Genomic DNA, 22,912 nt, shown 5'->3' on the forward strand with positions numbered 1-22,912 from the left:
GGGTGTTGCATTAATGGAGTCTGGCCTCTCCCTCTCCCTGTCCCTCTGGGTGTTGCAGTAATGGAGTCTGGCCTCTCCCTCTCCCTGGCCCTCTGGGTGTTGCAGTAATGGAGTCTGGCCTCTCCCTGGCCCTCTGGGTGTTGCAGTAATGGAGTCTGGCCTCTCCCTGGCCCTCTGGGTGTTGCAGTAATGGAGTCTGGCCTCTCCCTATCCCTGGTCCTCTGGGTGTTGCATTAATGGAGTCTGGCCTCTCCCTCTCCCTCTCCCTCTGGGTGTTGCAGTAATGGAGTCTGGCCTCTCCCTGGCCCTCTGGGTGTTGCAGTAATGGAGTCTGGCCTCTCCCTCTCCCTCTGGGTGTTGCAGTAATGGAGGCTGCTCTCTCCCACAATCCCTCGCGGCAGTGAAAGCGGTCTATTCTGAGCCCGGCTCCTTTGTGCCCGGGTGAGCGCGCGGCCGCCATTGCTGGTGCGGCCCGGAGCGGAGGGAGCGGCGCATTGAACCGTGAGCGGACTGTTTAGCAGAGGGGGAATCGGTGCATTCACTCCGGTAACGGTGCATTCAAACCGGGATCGGTGCATTTTAGCCGGTAACGGTGCATTCAATCCGGGATCGGTGCATTTAAACCGGTGCATTCAATCCGGGAATGGTGCATTCAATCTGGGAAAGATCCGGGAATGGTGCATTCAAACCGGTAACAGTGCATTTAAACCGGGATCGGTGCATTTAAACCGGGATCGGTGCATTTAAACCGGGATCAGTGCATTTAAACCCGGATCGGTGCATTTAAACCGGGATCAGTGCATTTAAACTGGTAACAGTGCATTTAAACCGGGATCGGTGCATTCAAACCGGTAACAGTGCATTTAAACCGGGATCGGTGCATTTAAACCGGGATCAGTGCATTTAAACCCGGATCGGTGCATTCAATCCGGGATCTGTGCATTTAAACTGGTAACAGTGCATTTAAACCGGGATCGGTGCATTCAATCCGGGATCGTTACACTTAAACCGGGATCGGTGGATTTAAACCGGGATCAGTGCATTTAAACCGGTAACGGTGCATTCAATCCGGGATCAGTGCATTTAAACCGGGATCGGTGGATTTAAACCGGAAACGGTGCATTTAAACCGGGATCGGTGCATTCAAACCGGGATCGGTACATTTAAACTGGTAACAGTGCATTTAAACCTGGATCGGTGCATTCAATCCGGGATCGGTGAATTGAAACCGGTAACGGTGCATTTAAACTGGTAACAGTGCATTTAAACCTGGATCGCTGCATTCAATCCAGGATCGGTGCATTGAAACCGGTAACGGTGCATTTAAACCGGGATCAGTGCATTTAAACTGGTAAGAGTGCATTTAAACCGGGATCGGTGCATTCAATCTGGGATCGGTGCATTTAAACCAATAACGGTGCATTCAATCCGGGATCGGTGCATTGAAACCGGTAACAGTGCATTTTAACCGGGATCGGTGCATTTAAACCGGGATCGGTGCATTCAATCCAGGATCGGTGCATTTAAACCGGTAACGGTGCATTCAATCCGGGATCGGTGCATTCAAACCGGTAACAGTGCATTTAAACCGGTAACGGTGCATTCAATCCGGGATCGGTGCATTCAAAACGGTAACAGTGCATTGAATCCGGGATCAGTGCATTTAAACCGGTAACGGTGCATTTAAACCGGGATCGGTGCATTTAAACCGGGATCGGTGCATTGAAACCGGGATCGGGGCATTGAAACCGGTAACAGTGCATTCAATCCGGGATCAGGACATTCAATCCGGAATCGGTGCATTCAATCCGGGATCGGGGCATTCAATCCGGGATCGGGGCATTCAATCCGGGATCGGTGCATTCAATCCAGGATCGGTGCATTCAATCCGGGATCGGTGCATTCAATCCGGAATCGGTGCATTCAATCCGGGATCGGGGCATTCAATCCGGGATCGGGGCATTCAATCCGGGATCGGTGCATTCAATCCAGGATCGGTGCATTCAATCCGGGATCGGTGCATTTAAACCGGTAACGGTGCATTCAATCCGGGATCGGTGCATTTAAACCGGTAACGGTGCATTCAATCCGGGATCGGTGCATTCAAACCGGGAACAGTGCATTGAATCCGGGATCAGTGCATTTAAACCGGTAACAGTGCATTGAAACCGGGATCGGTGCATTGAAACCGGGATCGGGGCATTGAAACCGGTAACAGTGCACTCAATCTGGGATCAGGACATTCAATCCGGAATCGGTGCATTCAATCCGGGATCGGGGCATTCAATCCAGGATCGGGGCATTGAAACCGGTAACAGTGCATTCAATCCGGGATCAGGACATTCAATCCGGAATCGGTGCATTCAATCCGGGATCGGGGCATTCAATCCGGGATCGGGGCATTCAATCCGGGATCGGGGCATTCAATCCGGGATCGGGGCATTCAAACCGGTAACAGTGCATTTAAACCGGTAACGGTGCATTCAATCCGGGATCGGTGCATTCAAAACGGTAACAGTGCATTGAATCTGGGATCAGTGCATTCAAAACGGTAACAGTGCATTCAATCCGGGATCAGGACATTCAATCCGGAATCGGTGCATTCAATCCGGGATCGGGGCATTCAATCCGGGATCGGGGCATTCAATCCGGGATCGGTGCATTCAATCCGGGATCGGGGCATTCAATCCGGGATCGGTGCATTCAATCCGGGATCGGGGCATTCAATCCGGGATCGGGGCATTCAATCCGGGATCAGGGCATTCAATCCGGGATCGGTGCATTCAATCCGGAATCGGGGCATTCAATCCGGGATCAGAGCATTCAATCCGGGATCGGGGCATTCAATCCGGGATCGGTGCATTCAATCCGGGATCAGGGCATTCAATCCGGGATCGTGCATTCAATCCGGGATTGGTGCATTCAATCTGGGATCGGTGCATTCAATCTGGGATCGGGGCATTCAATCCGGGATCGGTGCATTCAATCCGGGATCGGTGAATTTAGACCGGGATCGGGGCATTCAATCCGGGATCGGTGAATTTAGACCGGGATCGGGGCATTCAATCCGGGATCGGTGCATTGAAAACGGGAACGGGGCATTGAAACAGGGATCGGTGCATTGAAACCGGGATCGGTGCATTGAAACCAGGAACGGTGCATTGAAACAGGGATCGGTGCATTCAAACCGGGATCGGTGCATTGAAACCGGGATCGGTGCATTCAAACCGGGATCGGTGCATTGAAACCGGGAACGGTGCATTGGAACCGGGATCGGTGCATTGAAACCGGGAACGGTGCATTGAAACCAGGATCGGTGCATTCAATCCGGGATCGGTGCATTCAAACAGGGATCGGTGCATTGAAACCGGGATCGGTGCATTGAAACTGGGAATGGTGCATTGAAACCGGGAACGGTGCATTGAAACCGGGATCAGTGCATTGAAACCGGGATCGGTGCATTCAATCCGGGATCGTTGCATTCAATCCGGGAACGGTGCATTGTTACCGGGATCGGTGCATTGAATCCGGGATCGGAGCATTGAAACCGGGATCGGTGCATTCAAACCGGGATCGGAGCATTGAAACCGGGATCGGAGCATTGAAACCGGGAACGGTGCATTCAATCCGGGATCGGTGCATTGAAACCGGGATCGGTGCATTCAATCTGGGATCGGTGCATTCAATCCGGGATCGGTGCATTCAATCCGGGATCGGTGCATTCAAACCGGGAACGGTGCATGATACCGGGATCGGTGCATTCAATCCGGGAACGGTGCATTGAAACAGGGGTCGGTGCATTCAATCCGGGATAGGTGCATTCAATCCGGGATCGGTGCATTGAAACAGGGAACGGTGCATTCAAACCGGGAACGGTGCATTGAAACAGGGAACGTGCATTGAAACCGGGATAGGTGCATTCAATCCGGGATCGGTGCATTGAAACAGGGAACGTGCATTGAAACCGGGATAGGTGCATTCAATCCGGGATCGGTGCATTGAAACAGGGAACGTGCATTGAAACCGGGAACGGTGCATTCAAACCGGGAACGGTGCATTGAAACAGGGAACGTGCATTGAAACCGGGAACGGTGCATTCAAACCGGGAACGGTGCATTGAAACAGGGAACGGTGCATTCAAACCGGGAACGGTGCATTGAAACAGGGAACGTGCATTGATACCGGGATGGGTGCATTCAATCCGGGATCGGTGCATTGAAACAGGGAACGGTGCATTCAAAATGGGAACGGTGCATTGAAACAGGGAACATGCATTGAAACCGGGATTGGTGCATTCATTCCGGGATCGGTGCATTGAAACCGGGATCGGTGCATTCAATCCAGGATCGGTGCATTGAAACCGGGATCAGTGCATTGAAACCGGGAACGGTGCATTCAAACAGGGATCGGTGCATTGAAACACGGATCGGTGCATTGAAACCGGGATCGGTGCATTCAATCCGGGATCGGTGCATTCAATCCGGGATCGGTGCATTGAAACCGGGATCGGTGCATTGAAACCGGGAACGGTGCATCCAAACCGGGATCGGTGCATCGAAACAGGGATCGGTGCATTGAAACCGGGATCAGTGCATTGAAACCGGGAACGGTGCATTCAAACAGGGATCGGTGCATTGAAACAGGGATCGGTGCATTGAAACCGGGATCGGTGCATTCAATCCGTGATCGGTGCATTGAAACCGGGATCGGTGCATTGAAACGGGGATCGGTGCATTGAAACCGGGATCGGAGCATTGAAACCGGGATCGGTGCATTCAAACCGGGATCGGAGCATTGAAACAGGGATCGGTGCATTCAATCCGGGATCGGTGCATTGAAACCGGGATCGGTGCATTCAATCCGGGATCGGAGCATTGAAACCGGGAACGGTGCAATGAAACCGGGATCGGTGCATTCAATCCGGGATCGGAGCATTGAAACCGGGATCGGTGAATTGAAACCGGGATCGGTGCATTCAATCCGGGATCGGAGCATTGAAACCGGGATCGGTGCATTCAAACCAGGATCGGAGCATTGAAACAGGGATCGGTGCATTCAATCCGGGATCGGTGCATTGAAACAGGGATCGGTGCATTGAAACCGGGATCGGTGCATTCAATCCGGGATCGGAGCATTCAATCCGGGATCGGAGCATTGAAACCGGGATCGGTGAATTGAAACCGGGATCGGTGCATTCAATCCGGGATCGGTGCATTGAAACCGGGATCGGTGCATTGAAACCGGGAACGGTGCATTCAAACAGGGATCGGTGCATTGAAACCGGGAACGGTGCATTGAAACCGGGAACGGTGCATTGAAACCGGGATCGGTGCATTCAATCCGGGAACGGTGCATTGAAACCGGGAACGGTGCATTGAAACCGGGATCGGTGCATCCAAACCGGGATCGGTGCATTGAAACCGGGAACGGTGCATTGAAACCGGGAACGGTGCATTGAAACCGGGATCGGTGCGTCCAAACCGGGAACGGTGCATTCAATCCGGGAACGGTGCATCCAAACCGGGATTGGTGCATTGAAACCGGGATCGGTGCATTGAAACCGGGAACGGTGCATTGAAACCAGGATAGGTGCATTCAATCCGGGATCGGTGCATTCAATCCGGGATCGGTGCATTGAAACCGGGATCGGTGCATTCAAACCAGGATCGGTGCATTCAATCCGGGATCGGTGCATTGGAACCGGGAACAGTGCATTCAAACCGGGAACGGTGCATTGAAACCAGGATCGGTGCATTCAATCCGGGATCGGTGCATTGAAACCAGGATCGGTGCATTCTATCTGGGAACGGTGCAATGAAACCGGGAACGGTGCATTCAAACCGAGAACGGTGCATTCAAACCGGGATCGGTGCATTGAAACCGGGAACGGTGCAATGAAACCGGGAACGGTGCATTCAAACCGGGATCGGTGCATTGGAACCGGGAACGGTGCATTCAAACCGGGAACGGTGCATTGAAACCGGGATCGGTGCATTGAAACCGGGAACGGTGCATTGAAACAGGGATCGGTGCATTCAATCCGGGATCGGTGCATTGAAACTGGGATCGGAGCATTGAAACCGGAAACGGTGCATTGAAACAGGGATCGGTGCATTCAATCCCGGATCGGTGCATTCAATCCGGGATCGGAGCATTGAAACCGGGAACGGTGCATTGAAACAGGGATCGGTGCATTCAATCCGGGATCGGTGCATTCAATCCGGGATCGGTGCATTGAAACCGGGAACGGTGCATTGAAACCGGGATCGGAGCATTGAAACCGGGATCAGTGCATTGAAACCGGGATCGGAGCATTGAAACCGGGAACGGTGCATTGAAACCGGGATCGGTGCATTCAAACTGGGCTCGGAGCATTGAAACCGGGATCGGTGCATTGAAACCGGGAACGGTGCATTGAAACCGGGATCGGAGCATTGAAACCGGGATCGGAGCATTGAAACCGGGAACGGTGCATTGAAACCGGGAACGTGCATTGAAACCGGGATCGGTGCATTGAAACCGGGATCGGTGAATTGGAACCGGGAACGGTGCATTCTATCTGGGATCGGTGCATTGAAACTGGGATCGGTGCATTCAATCCGGGATCGGTGCATTGAAACCGGGATCGGTGCATTCAATCCGGGAACGGTGCATTCAAACCGGGATCGGTGCATCGAAACCGGGATCGGTGCATCGAAACCGGGATCGGTGCATCGAAACCGGGAACAGTGCATCCAAACCGGGATCGGTGCATTCAAACCGGGAACGGTGCATTCAAACCGGGAACGGTGCATTGAAACCGGGATCGGTGCATTCTATCCGGGAACGGTGCATTGAAACCGGGATCGGTGCATCGAAACCGGGAACAGTGCATTAAAACCGGGATCGGTGCATTCAAACCGGGAACGGTGCATTCAAACCGGGAACGGTGCATTGAAACCGGGATCGGTGCATTCTATCCGGGAACGGTGCATTGAAACCGGGATCGGTGCATTGGAACCGGGAACGGTGCATTGAAACCGGGAACGGTGCATTCTATCTGGGATCGGTGCAATAAAACCGGGATCGGTGCATTGAAACAGGGATCAGTGCATTGAAACTGGGAACGGTGCATTGAAACCGGGAACGGAGCATTGAAACCGGGATCGGTGCATTCAATCCGGGATCGGTGCATTCAAACCGGGAACGGTGCATTGAAACAGGGAACGTGCATTGAAACCGGGATTGGTGCATTCAAACCGGGAACTGTGCATTGAAACCGGGATCGTTGCATTGAAACCGGGATCGGTGCATTGAAACCGGGAACGGTGCATTGAAACCGGGATCGGTGCATTCAATCCGGGATCGATGCATTGAAACCGGGATCGGTGCATCAAAACCGGGATCGGTGCATCCAAACCGGGATTGGAGCATTGAAACCCGGAACGGTGCATTGAAACCGGGATCGGTGCATTCAAACCGGGATCGGTGCATTGAAACCGGGAACGGTGCATTCAATCCGGGATCGGTGCATTGAAACCGGGATCGGTGCATTGAAACCGGGATCGGTGCATTGAATCCGGGATCGGTGCATTCAAACCAGGATCGGTGCATTCAAACCGGGAACGTGCATTGAAACCGGGATCGTTGCATTCAAACCGGGATCGGTGCATTGAATCCGGGATCGGTGCATTCAAACCGGGATCGGTGCATTGAATCCGGGATCGGTGCATTCAAACCGGGATCGGTGCATTGAAACCGGGATCGGAGCATTGAAACCGGGAACGTGCATTGAAACCGGGATCGGTGCATTCAATCCGGGATCGGTGCATTCAATCCGGGATCGGAGCATTGAAACCGGGATCGGTGCATTCAATCCGGGACCGGTCCGTTGAAACCGGGATTGGTGCATTCAAACCAGGATCGGTGCATTAAAACCGGGAACGGTGCATTCAAACCGGGAACGGTGCATTCAAACCGGGATCGGTGCATTAAAACCGGGAACGGTGCATTCAAACCGGGATCGGTGCATCGAAACCGGGAACAGTGCATTCAAACCGGGATCGGTGCATTCAAACCGGGATCGGTGCATTCAAACCGGGAACGGTGCATTCAAACCGGGAACGGTGTATTGAAACTGGGATCGGTGCATTCTATCCGGGAACGGTGCATTGAAACCGGGATCGGTGCATTGGAACCGGGAACGGTGCATTGAAACCGGGAACTGTGCATTCTATCTGGGATCGGTGCAATAAAACCGGGATCGGTGCATTGAAACAGGGATCGGTGCATTGAAACAGGGATCAGTGCATTGAAACCGGGAACGGTGCATTGAAACCGGGAACGGAGCATTGAAACCGGGATCGGTGCATTCAATCCGGGATCGGTGCATTCAAACCGGGAACGGTGCATTGAAACAGGGAACATGCATTGAAACCGGGATCGGTGCATTCAAACCGGGAACTGTGCATTAAAACCGGGATCGTTGCATTGAAACCGGGATCGGTGCATTGAAACCGGGATCGTTGCATTGAAACCGGGATCGGTGCATTGAAACAGGGATTGGTGCATTCAATCCGGGATCGGTGCATTGAAACAGGGAACGTGCATTCAAACCGGGATCGGTGCATTGAAACCGGGATCAGTGCATTGAATCCGGGATCGGTGCATTCAAACCGGGAACGGTGCATTGAATCCGGGATCGATGCATTGAAACCGGGATCGGAGCATTGAAACCGGGATCGGAGCATTGAAATATGGATCGGTGCATTGAATCCGGGAACGTGCATTGAAACCGGGATCGGTGCATTCAATCCGGGATCGGTGCATTGAAACCGGGAACGGTGCATCGAAACCGGGATCGGTGCATCCAAACCGGGATCGGAGCATTGAAACCGGGAACGGTGCATTGAAACCGGGATCGGTGCATTGAAACCGGGATCGGAGCATTGAAATATGGATCGGTGCATTGAATCCGGGAACGTGCATTGAAACCGGGATCGGTGCATTCAATCCGGGATCGGTGCATTGAAACCGGGAACGGTGCATTGAAACCGGGATCGGTGCATTCAAACCGGGATCGGTGCATTGAAACCGGGAACGGTGCATTGAATCCGGGATCGGTGCATTCAAACCGGGATCGGTGCATTCAAACCGGGAACGTGCATTGAAACCGGGATCGTTGCATTCAAACTGGGATCGGTGCATTGAATCCGGGATCGGTGCATTCAAACCAGGATCGGTGCATTGAATCCGGGATCGGTGCATTCAAACCGGGATCGGTGCATTGAAACCGGGATCGGAGCATTGAAACCGGGAACGTGCATTGAAACCGGGATCGGTGCATTCAATCCGGGATCGGTGCATTCAATCCGGGATCGGAGCATTGAAACCGGGATCGGTGCATTCAATCCGGGATCGGTCCGTTGAAACCGGGATTGGTGCATTCAAACCGGGAACAGTGCATTGAAACCGAGATTGTGCATTCAAACCGGGATCGGTCCGTTGAAACCGGGATTGGTGCATTCAAACCGGGAACAGTGCATTGAAACCGAGATTGTGCATTCAATCCGGGATCGGTGCATTGAAACCGGGATCGGAGCATTGAAATATGGATCGGTGCATTGAATCCGGGAACGTGCATTGAAACCGGGATCGGTGCATCCAAACCGGGATCAGAGCATTGAAACCGGGATCGGTGCATTGAAACCGGGATCGGTGCATTGAAACCGGGATCGGAGCATTGAAATATGGATCGGTGCATTGAAACCGGGATCGGAGCATTGAAATATGGATCGGTGCATTGAATCCGGGAACGTGCATTGAAACCGGGATCGGTGCATTCAATCCGGGATCGGTGCATTGAAACCGGGAACGGTGCATCGAAACCGGGATCAGTGCATCCAAACCGGGATCGGAGCATTGAAACCGGGAACGGTGCATTGAAACCGGGATCGGTGCATTCAAACCGGGATCGGTGCATTGAAACCGGGAACGGTGCATTCAATCCGGGATCGGTGCATTGAAACGTGGATCGGTGCATTGAATCCGGGATCGGTGCATTCAAACCGGGATCGGTGCATTCAAACCGGGAACGTGCATTGAAACCGGGATCGTTGCATTCAAACTGGGATCGGTGCATTGAATCCGGGATCGGTGCATTCAAACCAGGATCGGTGCATTGAATCCGGGATCGGTGCATTCAAACCGGGATCGGTGCATTGAAACCGGGATCGGAGCATTGAAACCGGGAACGTGCATTGAAACCGGGATCGGTGCATTCAATCCGGGATCGGTGCATTCAATCCGGGATCGGAGCATTGAAACCGGGATCGGTGCATTCAATCCGGGATCGGTCCGTTGAAACCGGGATTGGTGCATTCAAACCGGGAACAGTGCATTGAAACCGAGATTGTGCATTCAATCCGGGATCGGTGCATTAAAACCGGGAACGGTGCATTCAAACCGGGAACGGTGCATTCAATCCGGGATCGGTGCATTCAATCCGGGATCGGTGCATTCAAACCGGGATCGGTGCATTCAATCCGGGATCGGTGCATTCAAACCGGGAACGGTGCATTCAAACCGGGATCGGTGCATTCAATCCGGGATCGGTGCATTCAATCCGGGATCAGTGCATTCAATCCGGGAACGGTGCATTCAATCCGGGATCTGTGCATTAAAACCGGGAACGGTGCATTCAATCCGGGATCTGTGCATTCAAACCGGGATCGGTGCATTAAAACTGGCATCGGTGCATTCAATCCGGGATCGGTGCATTCAATCCGGGAACGGTGCATTCAATCCGGGAATGGTGCATTCAAACCGGGATTGGTGCATTCAAACCGGGATCGGTGCATTCAAACCGGGATCGGTGTTCCAAGGGGATTTATTGCATTAGTCAGATCCAATGCAATAAATCAGGATCGCTGCGGTAATCTGGGATCAGTGCATTGGGACATGGAAGGACTGAGTAGGCCACACAAGGCAGAATCCTAATCCAGAGGAGTTGCAAGGTCCAGGTAAGGGTGCAGCCCCAGTAGTTGAATGGAGGAAACCCAAAAGGGGCTTGGTGGGGGGGTCTCCTCACCCACAAGGCGGGGGGTCTGTGCAGCCCCAGCCAACTGCACTGTCGACCTTCAGTGGAACATAGGAACAGGAGGGGAGGCCATTCAGCCCCTCGTGCCTGCTCCGCCATTTGATAAGATCATGGCTGATCTGCGATCTAACTCCATATACCTGCCTTTGGCCCATATCCCTTAATCCCTTTGGTTGCCAAAAAGCCTATCGATCTCCGATTTAAATTTAGCAATTGAGCTAGTATCAATTGCCGTTTGCGGAAGAGAGTTCCAAACTTCCACCACCCTTTGTGTGTAGAAATGTTTTCTAATCTCGCTCCTGAAAGGTCTGGCTCTAATTTTTAGACTGTGCCCCCTGCTCCTGGAATCCCCAACCAGCGGAAATAGTTTCTCTCTATCCACCCTATCCGTTCCCCTTAATATCTTATAAACTTCGATCAGATCACCCCTTAACCTTCGAAACTCCAGAGAATACAACCCCAATTTGTGTAATCTCTCCTCGTAACTTAACCCTTGAAGTCCGGGTATCATTCTAGTAAACCTACGCTGCACTCCCTCCAAGGCCAATATGTCCTTCCGAAGGTGCGGTGCCCAGAACTGCTCACAGTACTCCAGGTGCGGTCTAACCAGGGTTTTGTATAGCTGCAGCATAACTTCTGCCCCCTTGTACTCCAGTCCTCCAGATATAAAGGCCAGCGATCCATTAGCCTTATTGATTATTTTCTGCACCTGATCATGACACTTCAATGATCGATGTCCCTGAACCCCTAAGTCCCTTTGGACATCCACTGTTTTTAACTTTTTACCATTTCGAAAGCATCCCAGGTTCCCAAACCTGCTTTCCTGCCTCTGCTTCAAAAATTCAATCCATCTCTCTCTTGAAATCTCCAATTGAACCCCCCCTCCTGTATCCACAGCCTTTTTTGCGGGCGGGGGTGGGGGAGAATTCCTAATTTCCGCTCCCCTTTGCGTGAAGAAATGCTCCCCCGACCTCACCGCCTCGCTCTGATTTTAAGATACCATATTGGGTGCAAGCACAGGAAGAGGCCAGTCTGCCCATCATGCCTGTGCCGGCCCTTTGCGAGAGCTCTCCTATTAGTCCCATTCCCGCCCTGCTCTTTCCCCCGTACCCCTGTAAATTTTTTCCCCTTCATGTATTTCTCCAATTCCCCCTTTTGAAAGTTGTCATTGAATCTGCTTCCACCGCCCTTTCAGGCAGTGAATTCCAGATCATCTGCGTCAAAAAAAATCTCATCTCCCCCTCTGGCTCTTTCCCCGATTATCTTAAATCTGGGTCCTCTGGTTCCCGACCCTCCTGCCCACTGGAAACAGTTTCTCCTTATTAACTCTCTCAAAACCCCTCATGATTGTGAACGCCTCGATCAAATCTCCCCTTAACCTTCTCTGCTCTGAGGAGAACAGTCCCAGCTTCTCCAGTCTCTCCACATAAACCGAGGTCCCTCATCCCTGGAACCATTCTGGTAAATCTCCTCCGCACCCTCTCCAAGGCCTTGACATCCTTCCTAAAGTGCGGTGCCCAGAATTGGACACAGCTGAGGCCTAACCAGTGTTTTATAAAGGTTTAGCGTAACTCCCTTGCTTTTGTACTCTATGCCTCTATTAAAAAAGTCCAGGATCCCGTATGCTTTAACAGCCTTCTCAACTTGTCCTGCCACCTTCAAAGATTGGTGTACGTACACCCCCAGGTCTCTCTGTTCCTGCACCCCCTTTAAAATTGTACCCTTTAGTTTATATTGCCTCTCCTCATTCTTCCTACCGAAATGCATCACTTCACCCTTCTCTGCGTTAAATTTAATCTGCCATGTGTCCGCCCATTCCACCAGTCTGTCTCTGCCCTCCTGGAGTCTGTTACTAACCTCCTCGCTGTTTACTACATTTCCGAGTTTCGTGTCATCTGCAAACTTTGAAATTATGCCCAAGTCCAGTTCATTAATATATCTCAAAAAGAGCAGTGGTCCCAATGCTGACCCCTGGGGGACACACCGCTGTACACCTCCCTCCAGTCTGAAAAACAACCGTTCACCACTACTCTCTGCTTTCTGTCCCTTAGCCAATTTTGTATCCATGCTGCCCACTGTCCCTTTAATCCCACGGGCTTAAATTTTGCTAACAAGTCTATTAGGTGGGACTTTATCAAACGCCTTTTGAAAGTCTACATATACAACATCTACCGCACTGCCCTTATCGACCCTCTCCGTTACTTCATCAGAGAACTCGATGAGGTTAGTCAAACACGATTTGCCTTTAACAAATCCATGCTGACTTTCATTTATTAGCCCAGACTTTTCCAAGCGCCAATTAATTTTGTCCCTGATTCTTGTCTCTGAAAGTTTCCCCATCACCGACCCTAGACTGACTGGCCTGCAATTGCCGGGTTTACCCCTCTCCCCTTTTTTTGAACAGGGGTGTAACATTTGCAATCCTCCAGTCCTCATATTGAAGGAGGATTGGAAGATTGTGGCCAGAGCCTCCGCAATTTCCACCCTTACTTCCCTCAATAACCGAGGATGCATCCCATCCGGACCGAGTGACTTTCCCACTCTTGAGTCCTGCCAATCTTTTAAGTACCTGGGCAAGAGCATGGCAGATGCAGTATAACGTGGATAAATGTGAGGTTATCCACTTTGGTTGTAAGAACAGAAAGGCAGATTATTATCTGAATGGTGATAGATTGGGAAAAGGGGAGGTGCAACGAGACCTGGGTGTCCTTGGACACCAGTCGCTGGAGGTGAGCATTCGGGTGCAGCAAGCAGTTAGGAAGGCAAATGGTACGTTGGACTTGAGAGGATTTGAGTACAGGAGCAGGGATGTCTTGCTGCAGTTATACAGGGCCTTGGTGAGACCACATCTGGAGTATTGTGCGCAGTTTTGGTCTCCTTATCTGAGGAGGGATGTCCTTGCCATGGAGGGAGTGCAACGAAGGTTGATTCCTGGGATGGCAGGACTGACGTACGAGGAGAGATTGGGTCGACTTGGCCTATATTCACTAGAGTTTAGAAGAATCTCATCGCAACATATAAAATTCTAACAGGACTAGACAGACTAGATGCAGGGAGGATGTTCCCGATGGCTGGGGAGTCCAGAACCAGGGGTCACAGTCTCAGGATACGGGGGTGTGCCATTTAGAACCGAGATGAGGAGAAATTTCTTCACTCAGAGGGTGGTGAACCTGTGGAATTCTCTACCACAGAAGGCAGTGGAGGACGAGTCATTCGATGTATTCAAGAAGGAGATCGATATATTTCTTAATGCTAAAGCGATCAAGGGATATGGGGAAAAAGCGGGAACAGGGGACTGAGTTAGACGATCGGCCATGATCATTTTGAATGGCGGAGCAGGCCCGAAAGGCCGAGTGGCCTACTCTTGTTCCTATTTTCTATGATCTATCATTATCCTCTCCAATATCTCTATTACCTCCTCCTTAATGCTGCAATGGCGGCCATCCTGAGGTGCGGTGCCCAGAACTGAATGCGGTATCTCCAGGTGGGGGTCTGAGCAGAGCTCAGGACAGCTGTAACATACCTCCCTCCCCTTTGTACTCCAGTTCCCTTGAGATGAGGGCCAACATCCCATTAGCCTTTCTGATCACCTTTTTGTTTTATTCGTTCACGGGATGTGGGCGTCGCTGGCGAGGCCGGCATTTATTGCCCATCCCTGATTGCCCCTTGAGAAGGTGGTGGTGAGCCGCCTTCTTGAACCGCTGCAGTCCGTGTGGTGACGGTTCTCCCACAGTGCTGTCCGCTGGCTTTTAACGATTGGCGTACCTGGACACCCAAATCTCTTCGCCCTTCCATGTCTTGCCTCTCACAGTGGGTGACCTCACATCTCCCCGCCTTGCTCTCCATCTGCCCACTCGCTGAATCCATCCCTCCCTGCTCCCAACCTCGAGCACTGTGTACAGTTCTGGTCACCACATTACAGGTAGGGTGTGATTGCACCAGAGAGGAGATTGACGAGGACGTTGCCAGGGCTGGAGAATTTTAGCTGTGAGGAAAGATTGGACGGGCTGGGTTTGTTCTCTTTGGAACAGAGGAGGCTGAGGGGAGATTTAACTGAGGTGTATAAAATTACGAGGGGCCGAGATAGAGTGGATAGGGAGGACATGATTGAGGTGTACAAAATTATGAGGGGCACAGATAGGATGGATACTAAGGAGCTTTTTCCCTTCGTTGAGGGTTCTATAACAAGGGGACATAGATTCAAGGTAAAAGGCGGGAGGTTTAGAGGGGATTTGAGAAAGAACTTTTTCACCCAGAGGGTGGTTGGAGTCTGGAACTCACTGCCTGAAAGGGTTGTGGAGGCAGGAACCCTCACAACATTCAAGAAGCATTTGGATGAGCACTTGAAATGCCATAGCATACAAGGCTACGGACCAAATGCTGGAATATGGGATTAGAGTAGACAGGGCTTGATGGCCGGCGCGGACGTGATGGGCCGAAGGGCCTCTATCCATGCTGTATAACTCTATGACTCTATGACCTATTCCCCTTTGCAGAGAGGTCAATAACCAGGGGGGGCATAGATTTATAGTGATTGGTAGAAGGATTGGAGGGGAGCCGAGGAGAAATGTTTTCCGCCCAGAGGGTGGCGGGGGTCTGGAACTCACTGCCTGAGAGGGTGGGAGAGGCAGAAACCCTCAACTCATTTCAAAACTACTCGGACGTGCGCCTGATGTTCCCTCCAATTCCGAGCACTTCCATTTTGCTAATGATCTCTCGTGTGGAACCTTACCAAATGCCTTCTGCACGTCCACGTGGACAACATCTTTGTCCGAGTGCTACGTCACGCTCTGCCCCGAATGACATTTAGAAAATACCAACGGGATTCGAGAAAGCCAGCATGGGTTTATGAAAGGGAAATCGCGTTTGGCAAACCGACTGGAGTTTTTTGAGGACGTAACTGGTAGAATAGATAAGGGAGAACCAGTGGATGTGGTGTGTTTGGATTTTCGAAAAGGCCTTTTGAGAAGGTCCCACATAAGAGGTTGGAGTGCAAAATTAAAGCACATGGGATTGGGGGGAATATACTGGCATGGATTGAGAATTGGTTAACAGACAGGAAACAGAGAGTGGGAATAAATGGGTCTTTTTCCGGGTGGCAGGCAGTGACTAGTGGGGTACCACAGGGATCAGTGCTTGGGCCCCAGATATTCACAATATATATCGATGATTCGGATGAGGGAACTGAATGTAACATTTCCAAGTTTGCTGACGACACAAAAATTAGGTGGAGTTGTGAGGAGGATGCAAAGAGGCTTCAAGGTGATTTAGACAAGTTGAGTGAGTGGGCAAATCCATGGCGGATGCAGTATAACGTGGGTAAATGTGAGGCTATCCACTTTGGAAGGAAAAACAGAAAGGCAGAGTATTTAAACGGTGATAGATTGGGAAATGTTGATGTACAACGAGACCTGGGTGTCCTTGTACACCAGTCACTGAAAGCTACCATGCAGGTGCAACAAGCAGTTCGGAAGGCGAATGGTATGTTGGCCTTCATTGCAAGAGGATTTGAGTACAGGAGCAGGGATGCCTTACTGCAGTTGTACAGGGCCTTGGTGAGACCACACCTGGAGTATTGTGTGCAGTTTTGGTCTCCTTACCTAAGAAAGGATGTCCTTGCCACAGAGGGAGTGCAGCGAAAGTTCACCAGACTGATTCCTGGGATGGCAGGACTGTATGAGGAGAGAGTGGGTCGACTCGGCCTGTATTCACTCGAGTTTAGAAGAATGAGAGGGGATCTCATTGAAACATAAAATTCTGACAGGGCGAGACAGACTGGATGCAGGGAGGATGTTTCCCCTGGCTGGGGGGTCCAGAACGAGGGGTCACAGTCTCAGGATACGGGATAGGACATTTAGGACAGAGATGAGGAGAAATTTCTTCACTCAGAGGGTGGTGAACCTGTGGAATTCTCTACCACAGTGGAGGCCGAGTCACTCAATATATTTAAGAAGGAGCTGGATAGATTATCTAGACACAAAAGGCATCAAGGGGTATGGGGAGAGAGCGGGAATATGGTATTGAGATGGAGGATCAACCATGATCATATTGAATGGCGGAGCAGGCTCGAAGGGCCGAATGGCCTACTCCTGCTCCTATTTTCTATGTTTCTATGTAACTTCCCCACAACAGACGGTAGACTGATAGGCCCATAATAGGTTAATCTCTCCCACCCTTCTTAAATAATGGAGTAACATTGGCAATTTTCCAAACCAAGGAGACAATTCCTGAATCAAAGTTTTGGAAGGCCATGACTAACTCATCAACAATTTCCTCACTGACTTCTTTTAGTACCTTGGTGGAAACCATCGGGTCCTGGAGATTTGTCAATTTTTAGTCTTGTATTTTCTCCATCACCATTATTTTAACTTATCTTACGGTTGACGATCCTCTGGGGAAGAGTGATCATAATATGGTCGAATTTCATATTGAGTTTTGAGAGTGATGTAGTTAAGTCCGAAACTAGGGTCTTCAATTTAAACAAGGCCAATTACATAGGGGCGAGTTGGCTAAGGTAGATTGGGAAATTCAATTAAAAGAAACGACGGGAAATAACCAATGGTGAACATTTAAAGAAATAATTCATAATTCTCAATGAATTATACATTCCCTTGAGGAACAAAAACTCCACGGGGAAAAATTATCCAACCGGGGCTAACAAGAGAAGTTAAGGATGGTAATAGATTAAAAGAAGAGGCTAATAATATTGCCAAGAAGAGCAGTAAGCCTGAGGATTGGGAGGGTTTTAGAAACTAGCAAAGGATGAGCAAAAAATTGATACAGAGGGAGAAAATAGAATATGAGAGTAAACTAGCAAGAAATATAAAAACAGATTGTAAGAGCTTCGACAAGTATGCAAAAATGAAGAGATTAATGAAAGTAAACGTTGGTCCCAAAGAGGCTGAGACAGGAGAAATTATAATGGGGAATAAGGAAATGGCAGAGAATTTAAATAAATATTTTGTATCTGTCTTCACAGTAGAAGACACAAAAAACATAGCAAAAATAGTGGGGAACCAAGAGGGAGGAACTTAATGTAATTAATATCAGTAGAGAAAAAGTACTGGAGAAATTAATGGGACTAAAAGCCGACAAATCCCCTGGACCTGATGGCCGACATCCGAGGGTTCGAAAAGAGGCGGCTGCAGAGATAGTGGACGCATTGGTTGTGATCTTCCAGAATTCCCTCGTTTCTGGAACGTTCCCCGTGGATTGGAAGGTGGCAAATGTAACCCCGCCATTCAAGAAAGGAGGGAGAGAGAAAACAGGGAACGACAGGCCAGTTAGCCTGACATCAGTCATCGGGAAAATGCTGGAATCCATTATTAAGGAAGTGGTAACAGGGCACTTAGAAAATCATAATATGATTAGGCAGAGTCAGCATGGTTTTATGAATGAGAAATCGTGTTTGACAAATTTATTGGAGTTTTTTGAGGATGTAACCAGCAGGGTAGATAAAGGGGAACCAGTAGATGTAATATATTTGGATTTACAAAAGGCATTCGATAAGGTGCCACATAAAAGTTTGTTACACAAGATAAGGGCTCATGGGATTGGGGGTAATATATTAGCATGGATAGAGGATTGGTTAACGGACAGAAAACAGAGAGTAGGAATAAACGGGTCATTCTCAGGTTGGCAGGCTGTAACTAGTGGGGTGTCGCAGGGATCAGTGCTCGGGCCTCAGCTATTTACAATCTATATTAATGACTGAGATGAAGGGACCGAGTGTAATGTATCCAAGTTTGCTGACGATACAAAGCGAGGTGGGAGAGTAAGCTGTGAGGAGGACACAAAGAGTCTGCAAAGGGATATCGACAGGTTAAGTGAGTGGGTGAGAAGGTGTCAGATGGAGTGAAATGTGAAGTTATTCACTTTGGTAGGAAGAATAGAAAAACAGAATATTTTTTAAATGATGAGGAACTCTTAAATGTTGGTGTTCAGAGAGATTTGGATGTCCTCGTACAAGAAACACAGAAAGTTAACATGGAGGTACAGCAAGCAATTAGGAAGGGAAATGGTATGTTGGCCTTTATTACAAGGGGGTTGGAGTACAAGAGTAAGGAAGTCTTACTACAATTGTACAGGGTTTTGGAAGGTGCTAAAATAAAGCCTTTCCCGTTGCAGGTGTGTCGGAACCGCGACGGAGCTCGAGAGAGAGACGGAGGAGGAGGAGGAGAGACGCCCGCCAATGGAGGCGGCCTCGCCCGCGGAGCAGGATTGCCTGGCGGAGGCGGAGGCCAGGAAAAGGACACCGGGCCCCAACCCTTACCGCTGCACGCTGTGCCCCAAGGCCTTCGGCTCACCCTCGCTGCTGGAGACCCACCAGCGGGTGCACACGGGCGAGAGGCCCTTCGAGTGCCCGGTCTGCGGCAAGCGTTTCAGCCAGCTGTGCCACCAGAAGCGGCACCAGCGCCTGCACGGCGACGGGGACGAGCTGGGCCTCTGCCCCGGCTGCGGCAAGGACTGCCGGAGCTCGGCGCAGCTGGCCCGGCACCGGTGCCCGCCGGCGGGCGAGAGGCCCTACTCGTGCACCGTCTGCGGCCGCGGCTTCAAGCGCTCCTACGCCCTGGTCAAGCACCAGCGCGTCCACACCGGAGAGCGCCCTTACCGCTGTGGCGTCTGCGGCCAGGGGTTTGGCTACTCCAGCAGCCTGGCTGACCACCGGCGCATCCACACCGGAGAGCGGCCCTTCGAGTGCCCGGTCTGCGGCAAGGGCTACATCAATGCCAGCCGCTTGACCGACCACAGGCGGGTACACGCCACCGAGCAGCGTTACCGCTGCGGCTACTGCCACAAAGGCTTCCACTACCCGTCACACTTGGCCAAGCACCAGCGGGTGCACACCGGGGAGCGCCCGTTTCGGTGCCAGGCCTGCGACCGCGGCTTCACCACCGCCTCCAAGCTGGCCGCCCACCGGCGCACCCACACCGGGGAGCGCCCGTTCCGCTGCGCCCTTTGCGGCAAGGGCTACGTCAACTCCAGCGACCTGGTGGTCCACCAGCGCTCGCACACCGGGGAGCGGCCGTTCCGCTGCGCCCTGTGCGGCAAGGGCTTCCTCAAGCCCCGTGACCTGTCCCTCCACCGCCGCGTCCACACCGGGGAGCGGCCCTACCGCTGCGGCCTGTGCGGCCGGGCCTTCAACAAGTCCTGCAACCTGGCCTCCCACCAGCGGCTGCACGAAGAGGAGCGGCGGTACAAGTGCGCCCGCTGCGGCAAGGACTTCAAGTACTCGTCCAGCCTCTCCCGGCACCGCCGGGCGCACAAGACCGAGGCCGCGTGAGCGGCGACGGCTTCCGGGAGACGCGGGGTGGGAGGGAGGGGGCGCTGTGCGTTCGTTCGCAAGTGTCGTGCCCATCATCCCCCACCCCCCCCCGTCGCAACCTCCCTCCGTAGCCGTCAACTCATCTGAAACTCCTGCATGCTCCCCCCCGCCGTATCCGAACTCCCGTTCACCCTTCACCTCCTCCCCCCCGCTGCGCTCGCTGACCTACGTTGGCTCCCGGCCCGGGAACGCCTCGATTTTAAAATGCTCCCTTCCTGGCCCCTCGCTCCCCTCCCTACCTGTGTAACCCCCTACGACCCTCCGAGATCTCTGCCCTCCTCCGATTCCGGCCTCTTGTCCATCTCCCCGATTTCCATCGCTCCACCATTGGCGGCCGTGCCTTCAGCTGCCTGGGCCCTGAGCTCTGGAATTCCCTCCCTAAACCTCTCCCTCTCTCTCCCCTCCTTTAAGACGCTCCTCAAAACCTCCCTCTTTGACCGAGCTTTTGGTCACCTGTCCGAATATCTCCTCATGTGGCTTGGGTCTGATTTCGTCTGCTGTGAAGCACATTGGGGCTGTTTTACTACGTTAAAGACGCTATATTAATGGGAGTTGGTGTTCTGATGCCACCATTGGCGAGTCCCTCACCATTAACATCCTGGGGTCATCGCTGGACAGAGGCTGCACTGAACCAGCCCTATCATCACCAAGGCTACGAGAGCAGGTCAGAGGCTGGGTGTTTTGCAGCGAGTGACTCACCTCCTGACTCCCCAAAGCCTTTCCGCCATCTCCAAGGCACAAGTCAGGAGTGTGATGGAATACTCTCCACTTGCCTGGATGAGTGCAGCTCCAACAACACTCAAGAAGCTCGACACCATCCAGGACAGAGCAGCCCGCTTGATTGGCACCCCATCCACCACCCTAAACATTCACTCCCTTCACCACCGGCGCACCGTGGCTGCAGTGTGGACCATCCACAGGATGCACTGCAGCAACTCGCCAAGGCTTCTTCGACAGCACCTCCCAGACCCGCGACCTCTACCACCTAGAAGGACAAGGGCAGCAGGCACATGGGGACAACACCACCTGCACGTTCCCCTCCGAGTCGCACACCATCCCGACTTGGAAATATATCGGCCGTTCCTTCATCGTCGCTGGGTCCAAATCCTGGAACTCCCTTCCTAACAGCACTGTGGGAGAACCTTCACCACACGGACTGCAGCGGTTCAAGAAGGCGGCTCACCACCACCTTCTCAAGGTGCAACTGGGGACGGGCGATCAGCTAGAGTCACATCCTGAGCACAATGAGAAGAAAACCAACAGACAATTCCACATCCCTGTTCTGTATCCCCTGAGACTCACATTTGAAAATGACTGCTTTGCATGAGGTGTCTTGAGAAGTGGTTGGTTGTTCAGAAAAGATTCATGGGATGTTGGCCTTTATCACAGGGTTTGGAGCCCAAAGGGGTCCAAGTTACCCTGCGGTTATATATAGAGACCTATACTCTCTGGAGTTTCGAGGAATGAGGGGTGATCTCATTGAAACATATAAGATTCTGAGGGGGCTTCACAGGGTAGATGCTGAGAGGCTGTTTCCCCTGTCTGGAGAGTCTAGAACGAGGGGGGCATAGTCTCAGGATAAGGGGTCGGCCATTCAAGACTGAGATGAGGAGGAATTTCTTCACTCAGAGGGTGGTGAATCTTTGGAATTCTCCACCCCAGAGGATGCTCAGTCGTTGAGTGTATTCAAGGCTGAGATGGGCGGGAAAGTGGAGTTGAGGTCGAAGATCGGCCATGAGCAGGCTCGAGGGGCCGAATGGCCTACTCCTGCTCCTATTTCTAGTGTTCTTACGTCCTTAAAACTCCGGTCAGGACCCCCGCCCGGAGATACTGGGGTATCGAGAGACATGGAGCAAAGGCAGGAAGATGGCAGGAGTTAAGGTCCAGATCAGACACTGTCTGATTGAATGGCGGAACAGGCTCAAGGGGCTGAATGGCCCCCCCCTCCTGTTCCTATACCTGCACCTCAGCTTGCGTTAGCATGTCCAGGTGGGGTTGAGGGATATGGGGAGAAGGTGGGATTGAGGGAGAAGGTGGGTAGGTGGGATTGGGGGTTATGGGGAGAAGGTGGGATTGGGGGATGTGGGGAGGTGGGATTGAGAGATAAGGGAAGTAGGTGGGTAGGTGGGATTGAGGGATAAGGAAGTAGGAGGGATATGGGGAGTAGGTGGGGATTGAGGGATACGGGGAGAAGGTGGGTAGATGGGGTTGAGGGATATGGGGAGAAGGTGGGTAGGTGGGGATTGAGGGATATGGGGAGAAGGTGGGATTGAGGGATATTGGGAGTAGGTGGGGATTGAGGGATATGGGGAGAAGGTGGGATTGAGGGATAGGGGGAGAAGGTGGGATTGAGGGATATGGGGAGTAGGTGGGTAGGTGGGATTGAGGGATAAGGAAGTAGGAGGGATATGGGGAGTAGGTGGGGATTGAGGGATATGGAGAGAAGTTGGGTAGATGGGGTTGAGGGATATGGGGAGAAGGTGGGTAGGTGGGATTGAGGGGTAGGTGGG

The 22,912-nt window shown here is 51.9% G+C and overlaps 1 protein-coding gene across 2 annotated transcripts; it reads left to right on the forward strand.

The window, feature by feature from the left end:
- The first annotated feature begins 433 nt into the window (after positions 1 to 433).
- On the forward strand, positions 434 to 22,440 carry LOC137311975 (zinc finger protein 345-like). Of its 2 annotated transcripts, none has more exons than XM_067978784.1 (2): positions 434 to 546; positions 19,205 to 22,440. In XM_067978784.1, exon 2 carries the CDS (start codon positions 19,269 to 19,271, stop codon positions 20,358 to 20,360), a length of 1,092 nt encoding a protein of 363 aa, XP_067834885.1. In that variant the 5' UTR covers positions 434 to 546; positions 19,205 to 19,268; the 3' UTR covers positions 20,361 to 22,440. The 2 variants fall into 2 exon arrangements, with proteins under 2 accessions (XP_067834885.1, XP_067834886.1); XM_067978785.1 differs by having other exon boundaries at positions 439 to 501.
- Positions 22,441 to 22,912: the final 472 nt, after the last annotated feature.

The sequence above is a fragment of the Heptranchias perlo genome, unplaced genomic scaffold (assembly GCF_035084215.1).
Source record: "Heptranchias perlo isolate sHepPer1 unplaced genomic scaffold, sHepPer1.hap1 HAP1_SCAFFOLD_387, whole genome shotgun sequence".
In the NCBI taxonomy this organism is placed as follows: Eukaryota; Metazoa; Chordata; class Chondrichthyes; order Hexanchiformes; family Hexanchidae; genus Heptranchias; species Heptranchias perlo.

Coding starts and splice junctions, on each gene's coding strand:
- LOC137311975 (XM_067978784.1), top strand. CDS start 19,269: ATGGAGGCGGCCTCGCCCGCGGAGCAGGATTGCCTGGCGGAGGCGGAG.